The sequence below is a fragment of the Gastrolobium bilobum genome, unplaced genomic scaffold (assembly GCF_033153095.1).
Source record: "Gastrolobium bilobum isolate Gb01-03AN ecotype WA unplaced genomic scaffold, APGP_CSIRO_Gbil_v1 utg184944, whole genome shotgun sequence".
Classification (NCBI taxonomy): Eukaryota; Viridiplantae; Streptophyta; class Magnoliopsida; order Fabales; family Fabaceae; genus Gastrolobium; species Gastrolobium bilobum.
Genome location: NW_026899332.1, coordinates 20682 through 38665, shown reverse-complemented (window position 1 = coordinate 38665; position 17984 = coordinate 20682). Strand labels below are relative to the sequence as shown.

The window sequence follows — 17984 nt, the reverse complement described above, 5'->3', positions numbered from 1 at the left end:
AATATCCTTAATTTTAAATTTAATTTATATGGAAATTAAGCGTAATGAAAAGGCTATTGAAATTAATAAAAAAAATTATAGAAATAAAAGTGACAAATTAATGTTATATTGTTAATTAAAACAAGAAAAGAAGACAACAGTGTCCACCGCTTGTGCAGGCCCCCGTCAATTCCTTTGAGTTTCGGTCTTGCGACCGTACTCCCCAGGCGGAGTGTTTCACGCGTTAGCTGGGCCCCTGATCCACGTAGACCAAGGGCGAACACTCATCGTTTACGGCATGGACTACCAGGGTATCTAATCCCGTTCGCTCCCCATGCTTTCGCACTCCAGCGTCGGTAGGGATACAAAACTTTTTTTGCAAATTTTTGTTGGGTATAATAAATGCATATTTTGATTCTTTCCCTTTTGAATAAAGAAACATAAAAGATTCCTTTTTATAAACATTTAATTGTCAATAAAGAATCCTAATTGTTAGTCATTGTAACGGTAATAAAAAAAATCAGAATAATATTATGTTGAAAAACAAAACAAAACAAATCAAATCAAATCAAATTTCAATCTTATTTTTAAAAAATCCAGCTAATGAACGCATAAGTGAGGTGTAAATTGTATAAATTACCACTTCATCTCCCCTGAAGTAAACTTTCTTTCTCTTTCTGTCTACAAATCTCTCTCTCTCTCTCTGTACATCTCTTTGGCAAGAACAAGAATGGCTTCTTTCTTTCTCAATTAAGCGATCAGTCAATTATTCATGTGCTCATTGAATAATTGATGAAGGAAGCCATTTCTGCAGCAAGCAATTTGAACACCTTCTGACTAAATATGGAGTAAAGCACAAGATTGCTACAGCATACCACTCCCAGACCAGTGGGCAAGTTGAAGTGTCCAATAGAGAAATCAAAAGGATCTTGGAGAAGGTGGTAAATCCTTCGAGGAAGGACTGGTCATTCAGATTGGATGACTCATTATGGGCATATAGGACTGCCTATAAAACAACATTAGGTGCATCCCCATACAAAATTGTCGTTGAGTTAGAACATAAGGCATACTGGGATATATCAAAGCTGAATTTGGATGAACAAGCAGCTGGACAGAAAAGAATGCTACAGCTAAATGAACTGGAAGAATTCAGAATGAATGCATATGAAAATGCCAAACTTTACAAGGAAAATATGAAGAAATGGCATGATAACAAGATCCTTCCAAGGGTATTTGAGCAAGGTCAGCAAGTCCTTCTATTTAACTCAAGGCTCAAGCTCTTTCCAGGCAAGCTTAAATCAAGGTGGACAGGACCTTTTAAGGTTGCACATGTGTATCCCCATGGAGCTATTGAATTTACGAATGAAAAAGATGGGAGCACGTTTAAGGTTAATGGACAAAGGCTGAAGCACTATTGGGGAGATCAAAATGTCAAGGAGACAACTATTATCTCCTTGACTGAGCCGAGTTGAGTTCAAAGAGAAGAAGTCAGGCTGAAGACTATAACACAAGCGCTCTTGGGAGGCAGCCCAAAATTTAATTAGGGATTTTTTAATTTAAATGAATTTTAATTTCAGTATTTTAAATTATTGCAATTTCGTATTTTCAAGTATTAAGAATTAGGATAAATTAGTTTCATGTTCTTTTAATTTTTAATTTTATTTTTAAGATGTTTTGCAGGGAGAAAAATGATGTTGATGCCCATTAAAAATAAAAATCAGGAACCAGGCTACAGCACAAGGTTGTGGAAAAATCAGGCATACCCACATCATTTGGGTTAGAATAAAAGAATCGGGCCAAGCAAGCATTGGGCCTCATTCAGACGCGGCAATTAAAGTCAAGGAGATGTACAGCAAGCCCAACGGTAATTTAATCAGAAGCTGCCACATCATCCCTGATGCTGTAACAATTCAACGATTAAAATTCAAGGAAGAGATGAAACGACACAGCTGTCAGATCCTGATACAGCACCGTCCAAATTCATCCATCCATCAACAATGAACCGTTGTGACCCCCTGTGTCTTTTTCTACCCAATATAAAAGCCAGGTTCCATATTTTCTACCCCCATTATCGTGTGTTCAATTTTTTTTGAGTAAATTTTTTTTTTCTCTCTTCCAACTTCATCTCCAAGAACAGTCTTGCAAGAACTCAAGCCACAGCAAAGGCTTGAGTTTGGAGTCCCCCCAACCTCTTTTCTTTCTTTCACCCGAGGCAACCAAACTGAGTTTGGAGTGGAGCAATGGAGACCCCAAGCACCCGAAGTGGAAAAATTAGGGCAAGACCCAGTGGGAGCAGCTCTCAATCAGAACCGGTCCCCTCTTTCTCCACTGAGCGAGCAATGCAAAGGCATGAGATCATGCTCAAGCGGACACCATCACCAAACAAGGGCTTTGTCAAGGAATCTCTTGACTCTAATTCATACCCTTCCTATATTTCGGTCATCATCGAGGCTCGCCAGTGGAAGACTTTTTGTCTACATGAGTAAGATGGTGTACTCCCCATCGTCCGAGAGTTCTATGCCAACATGCCCCAAGGAAGACCTTCGAAGATGGAAGTGAGAGGGAGGGTTGTACCATTCAGTGCTGCAACTATCAGAAAGATTTACGATCTACCCAAAGTTGTAGACGAGTTTTATGACTGGAAGAACACATCCGAACAAGAAAAGTTACAAGAAGTGCTGGAAGAATGCTATAGGACAGGGACCGAGTGGACCGTGACACCCCAACAACATATGTCCTTTTCAAGAACCACACTCAAGCCTGAAGCTAGAGTGTGGTATCATTTTCTGAAAAATAGACTGATGCCCACGTCTCACACTGAGACGGTATCAAAGGATAGAGCAGTTCTGCTCTGTTGTCTGTTGGATGGAAGGCCTATTAACGTAGGCCGAATTATTCATTCTGAAATCTTGGCTTGTGCCAAGGCTGACAGTGGTTATTTGTGGTTTCCAGGTTTGATAACTCATTTATGCAGGCAAGCCAAAGTGCCAATGGGAGAGGAAGAGGAGAAAATCAAAATGAATGGAGAAATCTCCCCTGCTGCTGCAAAGAGAATATCAAAAAATGCTGAAGAGTTAGCATAAGGCGGTGTTACTGCAACTCCTCAGAAAATTGATGACACAGCACCACCTGCTGAAGGTGCTGAATCATGGGAGAGGATTGATAAGAGGCTGGATAAAATAGAGAAAGACCAACTGGAGACAAGGAATCTTGTGATGAACAAGTTAAAAGAAATGGACAAATTCATTTTAGGCCAGTTGGGGTTCCTCAACTATGCACCTCTAGCCTCAGATGCAGCAATGCCGATGCAGCAAGGGAGTGATGATGAAGAAGAAAAAGAAGAAGAAGGGGAAGAGGAGGTTGAGCAAAAAGACGAAAATATAGAAGACAACCCCTCGGACCAAGAAGAGCAAGATGAAGACTAGATCATAACTTGTAATAGTTTTGATTTAGAAGAAAAATATCTAGGTTGTATTGCTATTTTATTTTTCTTTTTTGCTACATATGTAATCCCCTGCATCACTTAGAAAATTAATGAAAAAGAGGAACATGTTTGCTAATTAGATAGTTAGATTCGGTAAATTTAATTTCTGTTTTGTATGAATAAAAAAGTTAGGTATATGTTACAGCATGAAATTAAGAAAAAGAGTTGGAGGAATAGCCTCGATAAGGGTAACAAGAAGTTAGAAACTAATGTTGCATCAATAAGGTGAAACAGATTGCATCATTAGCTATGATGTTATGATCCCTTTTCCTGTAGCAGGATGGCAGTAGTTACGAATGAGTGAGAGTAAGTGTTTTTCAACTTGAACTTGCAAAGCAATGGAGGCGTGAATTGGAGGCTGTCATGATCAAAGAAGAAAGCAACTGGAGTGATTGAACATGCAAGCACAAAGAATGAACTTGAAAGCAAAAGAAGCCGAAAGAGTTGATTGCGGATGAGGACTTAGGATTCAAGGTTTGATGGATTTGAATCTTACCATATGAGTAAGTCTTGAAGGCTATAAGGGTGAAAGAAGCCGAGCTAAAGCAAGTGCAAAAGCACAAGTGAAAAGAAAGCCCCTCACAAAAAGAAAAATCAAGTCAAAAAGACAAAAATAAAATAAGTGCCAATGCATATGAGCAAACTCACAAAAAATAAAAGAGGGAGCCCAAGTTAAAAGAAAAGCAAGCAAGGTGGACACTCGTTCCTTCAATTCTCTACACATAGGTTTTGATTCAAGTTTGGCAAAGTATGGATACATCAACTAAGTCTTATGATTCTTAGTTTGATGCTCTCAAGTGGATTAAGCCAACAAGGAAGTTCTTTACACACACACTCAATACTTTAGAAGCAGAAAGCTAAGAGAAGTAAAGCTAACAAGGGTCCCAAAGTTGAAGTGTAAGATAAGGTTGAAAGATAACTCTCACGTGTACATTGCTGTTGGAATGCTACATCAGAACTGCTCATCTCAGTAATAGTCATTGCTGCAATTATGCCGCCAAATTTATGCAGACCAATCAATCAATTTCTTCTTTGTTACTCGGGGACGAGCAACGTTTTGAGTTTGGAGTGTGATAACTCTCCCATATGAGAGTTAATTTTTTATTTTTATGATGAATTTGTTGCATAAATTCCATATAAGTTAGCCATTTTGCATGATATTTGAGCTAATTATTGTATATTTATGATTAAGTGCTTTGAGATGACTAAGTATGGAAAATAAGACAATATACCTTGATTTTGCGTAAGAAAAGATGACTTGTTGAATGTTTGTCTTCGCAGGGAAAATTGACGTAGGAATGCTGTAGCAGAGAAGCTGACGAAGTAATGATATAGCAAGCGCTACAACATGACAGCGTGGACAAAGGGATAACCAAACTTTTGAATTTCAAAAGTTAGTTATTCTTCAACAATACACCAGCAAGCAAAGGAATTTTCTGGAGATTTAGTTCAGAAATCACAAGGGTCAAAAGACAAATTCAAAGATTGAATCTTATCCAATTCCCAAAGAACAAGGACAACAACCTTGATTCGGTCAACAACATTGGCACAAGAAAACCAAGAAGATAAAGATCTTATCCAATTAAGTGCCAAAAAATCCGAAAATCCCAAGGATCAAGGACGATTTCAAGGATTGAGTCTTATCCCAAAATCCCAAAGAATAACGACAACAAAACTCTTGTTCGGTCAACAACAATATTGGCACAAGATAATCAAGAAGATTAAGATCTTATCCAATCAAGTGCAAACAACCCAAGAATTTAGGGATAAGATAAGGCTGCAGCAACCAGATTCAACAATCTTCACTCTTAACTCCTAAAGCCCAAAAGCCCAACCATTTTTCCTATTTAAGAAGAGCTCCTTCACGAGAGAAACACAGTTCGAAACACAGTTAGAGAGGTTCAAGGTTCAGAAGGTCAGAAACAAGGAGGAGAGTTTTAGAGGGAGAGTTTTAGAGGGAGATAGTGAGGTTCTTGGAAGAGGAAGAGCAGCGCTGGAGCAGTGCTGGAGCAAGGCAGTGACGACGTCTTCCTACAGCAATTGTTTTCAACTTCTTTTCTGTTTTCCAATGAATTCTTTCTTTCTTTTCTCTGTTTTATTTAATTCCATTATGAGCTAAATCGCTCCATAGGTTAGGTGATAAAGTACCTATGCTGTAACATTGAGATGTATGCCTAAACTTTGTTTATGTTAATGTTTAATTAGTTATTCAACGAGTTTGCTTAATCTTATTCATGTGTGCATGTCGAGAGATACATATGTGATATTGAGGAGGTTGGGGCCGAAAGGTTTTCGAATCCAGACCCTTGTTGAATTGTGTGGATTAATCGAGTTAAATTAACTTAATTAAGTTGTGGATAGAGAGATCATTCACACTACATAACCTTGAACTTGAACTTGAACAAATCAGTGATTAGTTTGACCATAAAGATGTGGGAATTAGTTATTGGGTATATATGTTAAGTTGGCCAAAAGCCCCAACATACCTTAGTGTTCAGTTACTAGTTAAACATCGATATAACATTGTTAAAGCATCAGATCAGTATTGCTGTATCAGGGAAATTGATCCTGACCTATATCTCATCCATCATCTTAGTACCTATTATTTTAGTTTTTTTGTTTTCTTATTATTAGTTGTCTTTTATTTTACAAAACCAACAATCATAAACAATCACTTTACTCACTTTCTTCACCTAAATAATCATTACTTGACACTTATCTCTGTGGGAACGATACTTGGACTCACACATCCCTTTATTACTTGTGACACGTGCACTTGCGTATTTGTGTGGAAGATTTAAATTGATTACAAATTGCACAACAATGCACTTGTCAGGAGATGTAATCCTATAAAATACATAATGATCAACTTTACTGCGGATTAAGCCAAACGCCTGAACGGCAGAACTGAAGCGACTGAACCATGCTCGAGGAGACTGCTTGAGACCATATAAAGATTTTCGAAGACGACACACTTTTCCAGACTCCCCCTGAGCAACAAAACCAGGTGGTTGCTCCATGTAAACTTCCTCTTGCAAATCACCATGAAGAAAGGCATTTTTGATGTCAAGTTGAAGGAGTTGTCAGTGACGAACAGCAGCAAGGGCAAGAAATAGGCGGACTGACGCCATCTTAGCGACCGGAGAAAATGTATCGCCAAAATCAAGGCCAAAGATTTGAGTAAAACCCTTGGCAACTAGGCGTGCCTTGAGTCGATCAACATGACCATCAGGTCCAACTTTTACAGTAAACACCCAGCGACAACCAACTATAAACTTCTATGGAGGAGCAGAAACAAGGTCCCAAGTGCCATTGGAATGAAGTGCAGTCATCTCATCAAGCATCGCTTGGCGCCACCCTGGATGGGAAAGTGCTTCACCTGTGGTTTTAGGAATAGAAATAGAAGAAAAACTAGAAACAAAGGTGAAATAAGGTGAAGAAAGAATGTCATAGCTCAAAAAGGTATAAAGAGGATAAGGGTTACGAGTAGTACGTATACCTTTTCTTTGAGCAATAGGAAGAGCCTCTGGTGAAGGATCCGAAGGGGAAGAATCAACTGCAGGGGGCAATAAGTCAGCAGGAGTCGAGTCGACAGGAGGCACAGTTTTACGACGCTGATAAGTGAGAAGTGGACGGTCCACAGGTATTGAAGCATGAGGTTGCTTATCTGGAATAGAAGTACCTGCAGCTGTCAAAGACAAGTCAAGAAAAGGGACAGGAAGAACATGATCAACCAGTGTCAACTGAGATGGGATAGAATGAAAGGGTTGTTGATCAAGAAAAGTGACATCAGCGGAAACTAAGTAACACATAAGATCTAGAGAATAACAACGATAACCCTTTTGAAGACGAGAATAACCAAGAAAAATACATTTAAAAGATTAGTTTTACGACGCTGATAAGAGAGAAGTGGACGGTCCACAGGTATTGAAGCATGAGGTTGCTTATCTGGAATAGAAGTACCTGCAGCTGTCAAAGACAAGTCAAGAAAAGGGACAGGAAGAACATGATCAACCAGTGTCAACTGAGATGGGATAGAATGAAAGGGTTGTTGATCAAGAAAAGTGACATCAGCGGAAACTAAGTAACACATAAGATCTAGAGAATAACAACGATAACCCTTTTGAAGACGAGAATAACCAAGAAAAATACATTTAAAAGCTTTGGATGTTAACTTGTCATTACCAGGGGTGAGATCATGAACAAAACAGGTACAACCAAAGACATGTGGGGATAGAGGATAGAGAGGAGCATCTGGAAGCAATAAGTGATAAGGAATGGCATTGTCAAGCACAGATGAAGGCATACGGTTGATGAGAAAAGAAGAGGCAAGGACTACATCGGCCCAAAAGTGAAGAGGGACATGCATGTGAATAAGAAGAGTCCGTGCAGTCTTAATGAGGTGTCTATTCTTACGTTCAGCTACTCCATTTTGTTGTGGAGTGTGAGGACAAGTAGTTTGGTGTAAAGTACCCTGTTTGGCTAAGAAATTAGAAAAGTCCACAGAAACATATTCCTTAGCATTATCACTACGTAAAATACGAATAGAGGCACCAAATTGAGTAAGAATTTCAGCAGAAAAATTTTGATAAATAGAAAACAACTCAGAACGGTTTTTCATTAAATAGATCCAAGTACAATGAGAAAAATCATCAATAAAGGTAACAAAATACCAAAAACCTAAAACAGACACACTATGACTAGGACCCCAAATATTTGAATGAATAATTGAAAAAGGAGCATCAGCTCGTTTATTGACTCGATTAACGAAGGAGGAGCGTATGTGCTTTCCTTACTGACATGACTGACAATCTAAAGTCTGAAGACCGGACAAAAGAGGAACCATCTTCTGTAACTTGGAAAGATTAGGATGCCCGAGGCGACTGTGGATGAGTTGTGGATATTTTGTGAGAGAACAAGCAACGGAAGGACTCGGCACAACCAGGTAGAACAGACCCCGTGACTCACGGCCCACTCCAATCGTCTTCCCCGTACCCTGGTCCTGCACAGAAACAGAATGATTTGAGAAAGTGACAATACAGTTAAGAGAGGTGATCAATTTACTAACAGATATTAAATTGTAAGGGATGTGAGGAATATAATAGACAAATGTTAAGGTCAATGAGGAAGTTGGACAGATTTGTCCAATTCCATGAACAGGAGCCTTGGTGCCATCAGCAAGGGTAAAAGAGGGTAAGTTATCAGAATATGTAAGGGATGAAAAGAGTTTCTTATTACCACAGAGGTGATCAGTAGCACCTGAGTCAAATATCCAAGGGCCAAGTGATGCAGAATGAGAAACACAAGCAACGGGATTACCGGTTTCTGAAGCAGAGGCCTGAGACTAAGGAGAGACCTTTCTGAGAAGAGTCTGGAATGCTGCATAGTCTTCAGATGAGAGAGAGATTGTACCATTTGAAGCATAATTCAATTGAGCTATATTAGCAGCATAAGAAGGTCGCAGGTGAGGGTACTTCGTGTAGCAACGTTCCTCATAATGACCAAGTTGCTGACAGTAATTACAACGAGGTCGCTGACCACGTCCGACTAGGCCTCCTGGGCCACGTCCTCCTGGGGCTCCTGGACCACGTCCTACGGGGGCTCCTGAACCACGTCCCCCTAGGCCTCTACCACGACCATGTCCACCTCCAATGTTCCTGCGAAAGTCAGTACGAGAAACTAGAGCAGTAGAATCAACAGCAGAAGATGATGCATGAGCAGATTTCTTATTCAGATTCAGAAGACACTGATACGTCATTGAAAGATCAGGCTCCCCACTAGTCAAGATAGTACCCCGGACATTATCATATTCTTCAGGGAGGCCAGACAGTGTGGCAACCATAAAGAGGCATTCCACTTGTTTCCGATATGCAGTAGCATCAGTAGGGTAAGGCAACATATCCAAATATTCCTGCATCAAAGATCAACTCTTGCCAACATATGTTTCCATCTGAATGTCGAATGATTTGCTCAGTTCCATAAACTGTAAGATGATGAAATAGAGCTGCAGAACATCACTAGTGTAGAGGTTTTTTGCTTCCTGCCACACTTCAGTACAAGTTTGAAACGAATAGAAGATGTCCAAGACAACTGGATCAATAGATTGCCAGAGGATGCTCAGAAGCTGGTTGTCGATTTTTTCCCAATCAGACTTTGTCTCCTTAGGGACATCAGTAGACTTAGTTGTGAGGTGGCTCCCATGTCCTTGGCCAAAGAACCAAACTCGAACAGAGGTGGCCCAGTTCTTGTAATTAACAGAACCCTTCAATTTTGAAGAGGTAATGAACCCAACATTGGTAGAGATGATATTGGGAGAATTTTTGACAGGAGGAGGTTGAGAATTGACCTCCGAATAATCAGAATCATTTGCTGCCATGATATTATATAGGAGATGACCAAATCTGAAACAGAAGAAAAAAAAATTCGTGAACAGTACCTGTACGGACGGATGAACAGTATCTGTACGGACGTATGAACAGTGTTTCGTACGAACGGTGAACAGTACCGGTACGGGCACGGTGAACAGCGAAAGCGTACGGACGGTGAACAGTGCAGTCTATACGAACGGTGAACAGTAACTGTACGGACAGTGAACAATGAGTTGTACGGACGCGATGAACGGTAATTTTTTTTTTTTGGGAAAACCGCGTGAACAGTGTAGAACTAAGCCGGAGGGACGCACAGCGTTAGAGGAAGGAGAAAGCGCCTAAGTAGTGGGCTTAGGGTTTTTAGCGGAAGCGAAAATTCCCAGAACAAAGAGCTCTGGTACCAACTTGAATATAAAAGAATATGTTGTGTATTGATCTAATTCAGAGGGTTACAATATATAGAGACGCTAATGGACTTATATGAAAGGCCCAGACCTATTACAATCAGAATAATTACAGACTCTAATCATATCTAATCAGACTAATCATATCTAATCATATCTAATATATTCTAACAGATATATTGACTTGGCTGCATTAAATATAAATAGCAATAAGTTATATGTATCATATTGTTCATTGGGTAATGAGTTATTTGGTTTTCGTTTTCTATAATAATTTTATCTCTAATTGATGAAATATTTTACACACTGAATATTTTATCTTGAATCAAAGGAAAAAAATATTCAGAAAACACTCATGAAACAGATATAATGGACAATAATTTTTTGTAGGATTTCTAGTATATCACGTCAAGATGTGACAATAATGAAGGAAATAAGGAAGAAATGCTAAAACTAACGAAATTGGTCTAATAGAACCAAAGCTAATTGGATCCCTTTATTTTACATTTTTATGTAAAGTATCTTATAAAACCCAGTAATAATTATAATAATAAAACAAAAACAAATAGATAATTGTTGTATGAAGTGAAGATATATTTAATGTGGATTGTTTGTCTGCCTAAGGAATATTTGATGTGGTATGTTGTTGTGCAAATTGTAATCAATTTAAATCTTCCACACAAATATGCAAGTGCACGTTTCACAAGTAATAAAGGGATGTGTGAGTCCAAGTATCGTTCCCATGGAGATAAGTGTCAAGTAATGATTATCTAGGTGAAGAAAGTGAGTAAAGTGATTGATTATGATTGTTGGTTTGTAAAATAAAAGACAACTAATAATAAGAAAACAAGAAACTAAAATAATAGGTATTAAGATGATGGATGAGATATAGGTCAGGATCAATTTCTTTAATACAGCAATACCGATCTGATGCTTTAACGATGCTATGTCAATGCTAACTAATAACCGAACACTAAGGTGTGCTGGGGCTTTTGACCAACCTAACATATATACTCAACAACTAATTCCCACATCTCTATGGCCAAACTAATCACTGAATTGTTTAAGTTCAAGTTCTAGGTTATGTGGTGTGAATGATCTCTCTACCCACAACTTAATTAAGTTAAATTAACCTAATTAATCCACACAATTCAACAAGGGTCTGGATTCGGAAACCTCTCGGTCCCAACCTCCTCAATATCACATATGTATCTCTCGACATGCACACGTGAATAAGATTAAGCAAACTCGTTGAATAACTAATTAAACATTAACATAAACAAAGTTTAGGCATACATCTCAATGTTACAGCATAGGTACTTTATCACCTAACCTATGGAGCAATTTAGCTCATAATGGAATTAAATAAAATAGAGAAAAGAAAGAAAGACTTCATTGGAAAACAGAAAAGAGGATGAAAACAATTGTTGTAGGAAGACGTCGTCACTGCCTTGCTCCAGCACTACTCCAGCGCTGCTTCTCCTCCTCCAAGAACCTCACTTACTCTCTCTCTAAAACTTTCCTCCTTGTTTCTGGCCTTTTGAGCCTTGAACCTCTCTAACTGTGTTTCGAACTGTGTTTTAACTCATGGAGGAGCTCTTCTTAAATAGGAAAAATGGTTGGGCTTTTGGGCTTTAGGAATTAAGATTGGAGATTCATGAATCTGGTTGCTGCAGCTTTATCGTATCCTTGATTCTTGTGCTGTTGGCACTTGCTTGGATAGAATCCTTGTGCCAATGTTGTGTTTGACTGAGTATGAGCTGAGTTTGTTGTCCTTGATTCTTGGGATTTTCGGATTTGTTGGCATTTATTTGGATAAGTTCTTTATCTTCTTGGATTTCTTGTGCCAATGTTGTTGACCGAATCAAGGTTGTTGTCTTTGTTTTTTGGGAATTAGATAAGATTCAATCTTTGAATTTGTCTTTGACCCTTGTGATTTCTGAATTAAATCTTCAGAAAATTCGTTTGCTTGCTGGTGTATTGTTGAAGAATAACTAACTTTTGAAATTCAAAAGTTCAGTTGTCCCCTTGTCCACGCTGTCATGCTGTAGCACTTGCTATATCATTACTTCGTCAGCTTCTCTGCTACAGCATTCCTACGTCAATTTTTCCTGCGAAGACAAACACTCAACAAGTCATCTTTCCTTACACAAAATCAAGGAATATTATCTTATTTTTCATACTTAGTCATCTCAAAGCACTTAATCATGAATATGCAGCATTTAGCTCAATTATCATGCAATTAAGATACTTTATATGGAATTTATGCAACAAATTCATCATAAAAGTAATAAATTAACTCTCATTTGGGAGAGTTATCATATGTGCCACAAATCTGTTCGTTATGCAAAATATTGAGTGGATAGAATTGTTATAATATATGACCAGAATTCGCTGATAAAAGCTCTTGCTGACTTAATAGACAGATGCATGAAGTTGCAAGGTAACAAAGTCTCGCCCAAGTGGGTCGAGACTCCTTGAGGTGTTTCACTTAAGTTGGGCGAAACTAGTTTCGCTTGTGTGGGGCGATACTCTTTCAGGTGTTTCGCCTAAATTGGGAGATATTGAGTGCAATAGATTCGTAAATTAGTTCAAAACAACTATATTTTCGTAATCTTCATTAAAAATAATAAGATATTACCTTTTTCGCCTCTTTTACACTTTTATCCCTAAGGACGATAATCTGGGGCTCACAAAAACCCTATGTTGCTTGACATGTGTGCGCTTGCACAATTTTTGTAGATTTGCTCTTAGAAAAATCAATAGCTCCTTAAATACAACAATAGCTCCTCATATTTGGCTCCCACATTTACTCCGAGCAGATCTCGGCCAACCAAGCAATTGACGCCTGTTGGGTGTGAACTTGTTGGTTGCTTAAAATATTATTGTTCAGAACGTTCCTTTACTTCAGTTCATCAAGAGAAAACACATTCGTTCTCTTGACTGCAACCCAAGTGCACAAGTGCACACATCAAGTAATAAATGGGACTATTAGTGCCCAGATTATCGTTCCCACGAGGATTGTACCCTAAATAATGCCTTAAATTATTTTAAAAAGAATGAAAATGAAAAGAAAAGTTAGTAATTGATCTGTTTGGTCAAACGTTCCCTACTATCTTGACAACGTTCCTCAAGAATAGTAAGTTTAATCTGACAGAAAGCAGCTCTTCGCGTCGTTATATATGAAATCCTTTTTTATGAGAGAAGGACTGACAGTATTCATTGGAGATTTGTTGATACAAGATTGAATAAAGAAAATAACAATAACAATATTTAAGAGACAACAATATGGAGTGGTAAAACAGTTTTTAACACAAGAAACGGATCCACTGTTCCATTCTTAAATAGCTATATTCTCCATTCAAGACTTAACCCTTCTGAATTTGTTCAGGTCTTTCACTGCCAACTCTGATTCCTCAGCTCATGGACTAAATGTCTCACAAGTTTCCATATTTCTATGGCTCCCTTGACTCCAATAGTTACTAAGTACAGGACCTTAGTGAACGAGGTGGCCCCTTATTCCTAAGGCAACCAGCAGTGTTGTTTTCACAACACTACCTTCCCCCTCTGATTAAGTTGTCTGAAATCCCTTACTTATGGAAGTTCCTTTCTCAGTATGCGTTCAATTTCCATTGACACACAATGAATATAGCACACTTAATCAGAGAAATACAAGAGTTTTGAAAATAGTTCTTTAAGAACTTCACAGTTTTTCCGTTCCACAAATAACTTATCCCATGGCTAATACTTTAAACATTATTATTTCAAACTGGAATCCCATAGACCCAAGATTCAGTTCAGAGATAACGAATGGAAGATGAAAGAAATAACACGTATATTAATCAAAAACAAGTTAGGTTACAACAAAATGAAAATGGAGAAGTATGGTTGTTGCTCGTGAGGAGTCTCAAGTGGGTGATATAGAATAGAGAAAAAGTTGTTGTCACTTAACTATTGCTAAAACTATACAAAGAAAAACTACAAAGGAAAACAAACGATCTCTTCTTAAGGAATTCAATGATCTTCTACGTGCTGGAACATCCTATTTATAGGCAGAAGAGTGGGTGGCAAAACTTGTAATTTCCATTGAGTTGTTTTCTTGACTGCATGAAAGGGGCCGTGTGAACAGTGCTCAGAGGGATGCAAGTTGCTGGATGGGACACTTATTGTTGAGATTTTCCTTTTCTTCTGCATTCCCCCATGCCTTGCTTCCTCTTAGCCAATAGGAACTCTTTATTCCCTGCTGTACACGTTTCTTCGTGCTTGATTGCTGTACCACTTATGCTTTATGGAAGCTTTTTTTCAACATTACCTGCAAAGTATACAGAGATTGAGTTAGTGGAGCATGTGTATTTAATGTTCCCATTTGTTCCCCTTTTTCTATATTTCTCAAATAATTACATCATCATCTGTTCCCCACTGTGTTATTGTCACAAAGATATAAACACGTGTTTTTAATGCAAAAGTTGCTCATCAGATGAGGGAACAAATGGTATTTTGCCATCAAAATGGGCTTAGATGGGAACAAATTTTCGTCCCATCAGCGCCATTGCCGAGAATAAGTTGGCAAAAGAGGCGTTCAAAAGAAGTGTCTAGTTTGTTATTTTTGTGAACTTTATCTTTCGTTGTTTCTATTTAATTTCATTTACTTTTATTTTTGTAGCTCCTGGCTTATTGTCATTGTTTATGAACACTGATGCTAATGAACCTAATCTTGAACTGATTCTATTTGATCTAGAACCAGAAAGATTATTTAGGAATAAAAGGAGAATTCAAAGACATAAGATAACCATGGCTGAATTTTATAATAACAGTAATAATGATGGAAATAATGAGAATAATGAAGGGGGACCAAATGATGATAGAGGGTCATCGTTAAATGACATGGCAGCACCTTTTAATAATGGCCTACTAGAGGATATGTCCCGCCCCCATTAAACATTCCAAATTTTGAAATTAAGCGTATTATGTTTCAAATGATACTTAGTGCTAGATAGTCCCATGGATGGTTGACAATTTCAAAGTCCATGGAGTGACTGGAAAAAATATGCTAATGAGGCTATTTCCTTTTTCTTTGGCAGGAAAGGAAAAAGAATGGTTGAAGACTCTGCCTCCAAATTCAATTACAAGTTAGGAACAACTGACGGAGCATTTAGTGACTTGTTTCTTCCCCCATTCGAAACAAGCACAAGTCAGGTCAGATATTGCATCATTCAGGATGTATAATGGGGAGAGCTTGTATGAAGCTTGGGAGTGATACAAAGACCTGTTGAGAAAATGTCCTAACTATGGAGTTTCTGATTGAGGAGTTATTCACACGTTCTACCATGAATCGGCACCACAAATGAAAGCTACTATTGATGCAGCTTCTGGAGGAGATTTGTTGGATGGAACTTATGATGAGACAGTTCGTTTGCTGGATAAGTTGGCCAAGAAACATATTCAACGGTCTTCAGAGCGACAAAATGCTCCTAAAAACCTGGAGTGTTAGAGCTAGACGCATTTACTACCTTGGCAATACATATGTCAGCTCTCACCGACACCATCAAGAACTGGAAACCAGCTAAACAACCAAAACCATCCACTCCTCCAAATGAACTTTATTTTGCTCAAAATTTACAACCTTGTTATGTTTACAACGGTCCCCATGAGTCTGGTAATTGTAATACTGATCTTGCTACAGTTTACTATGCAAGGAACTACAATAACAACAACAGGAGCAACAAACAAAATAAGAATTACAACAACCAGGGATGGAGGAGCCAAAACAATTTTGGTAACTATCAGAATAGGCCCTCGTACCCAAAACATTATAACCAGAATTCAAACAGGAATGACAACATATTCTAATCTTTGGAAAATCTTTTGAAAGAGTATATGAACCAAAATGTTGCAAAATCGGCAAGTATACCGTTCGTTTCAAGTAATAAAATGATAAGTAAAGATCGTTCCCACGAGGATTAATGCACCAAGTACTAATTTAACTATTCCCCTTAAGTTGGAAAAGAAAGTTTGTTTGATTTGTGAAAGTGATTGATTGTTGGAATTTTAAAAACAATAATATTTAAAAAGCATGCAAGAAAAGATCAAGAATGTCAAGAAAATAAGAGTTATGAAAAAATTGTAAAAAGACTGTAGCCAGGATGCACTTCACCTCTGATCCTCCCTTATATTCCTATATTGTATTTTATAATTAACTAATTGGTTTGCTCAGACAATTCATTATTTCCCTATAAAATAGTTGAACCCTAATGTCTTAGTGATTTCAACCCTTTAACCCAATTAGAACCCTAATGTCTTAGTAATCCCTCTTGAATTAAGCATTAAGCAAATGAATTAAAAGTCTGCAATTTATGTAAGCCTGTGTCTAGATCATACACAAATTGTTATTCTACCCTTGTCCAGATTAAAACCCAAACATGTCTATTGTGAGTCATAACCCTCAAAGCCCTATAATTTAGAGTGAATAGTTCTAAACAGGATATGGAAAAATTAACACAGGTAGAATAAAACAAACGAACTAATTAAATTATAAAAACAATAGAGAAAATATAAAGGATTCACATCGGGTCCGTGATCCCAACTACACAAAGAAATTAGCCAGACCTGACTTAAACAAATTAAAATAAAAATTGTTCATGAAAGAAAAAGAAAAGAAGAAGAAGAAGAAGATAGAAGATCAATGTTCTTCGGTCTTCAACTCCGTCGGAATCCTGCTCTCCAGCGAGAGTCTCCTCCTCTGAATATTGTTGCCTCTGTGAAACGCTGTTGTTCAGCATCTTGGACTAGCCATCCCTTAGAGGGTACTGTTAAAAGGTCATCAATTCCTAATGAAATGGATGTAACAGTAGCTTGACGAAACCCCAGAGTTTTTACTTGATCTAGGATGTGTGACGTATATGCCATTCCAAAGTGATCTATTAATCTACTAATAAGTCGTTTAATGGCAGTTCCACCTATCACCCTATTGTGATAGAATTGTATTTTTGAGTTTCCAAGAGATTCCTTTTATAGGGATGAAAACCATGGCTCTGTTTGATTAGGATTTTTTAAAAACAGTTTTTTAGTTTTCTGAACAAAAAAACAAAAAAAAACTCGTTTCGTAAGGCCTGTTTTGTAAAAAATGTTTTAAAAACTGTAACTATTTTTTGTTTTTCGAATCAAATTTAGAGAACATGTCTGAGTTATTTTTGTTTTCTGTTTTGGTTTTTAACTTTTAAAACAAAAAAAAAAACTGAAAACAATTGTTTTCATAATTATTCTACAAAACAATTTTAAGAACAAAAAAACCAAAACACAATCAAACAGGCCCCATATCTTTGATTTTTCATAATATCTTCAATGGAATCTTCACTATAATCTTTAATCATATATTTGATCAAATCCTTCGAATCTTCTAATCATATCCTTGACCAAATCCTTCAAATCTTCCTCTTTTTAATTTAATGGAAACTTTCCTTAAAAATATTCAAACGAAGATTTGATAAGATCTTCAATGATTCAGAAATCCAAAGCAACTCTAGTTGATATCTCCAATTTATCTCTTTATTGAGCTGAAATTACTGCAAAATATCATAAATCTTATGAGAATATTATTGAGAATAAAATAACGATAATTATAATTCTCATACTTTTTAATTACTTTTAAATCAATTTCACACTCATATTGACCCTTAAAACATAATAAATTGGAGACTCATCAAACCATTCCCAGATTTAGACATTGTTGTCCTCAGCAATAAACTAGAA

The 17984-nt window shown here is 37.5% G+C and overlaps 1 protein-coding gene across 1 annotated transcript; it reads left to right on the top strand.

The window, feature by feature from the left end:
- The first annotated feature begins 277 nt into the window (after window positions 1–277).
- On the top strand, window positions 278–1451 carry LOC133289714 (uncharacterized). The gene is made up of 2 exons (XM_061487710.1): window positions 278–290; window positions 778–1451. Exons 1-2 carry the CDS (start codon window positions 278–280, stop codon window positions 1449–1451), a joined length of 687 nt encoding a protein of 228 aa, XP_061343694.1.
- Window positions 1452–17984: the final 16533 nt, after the last annotated feature.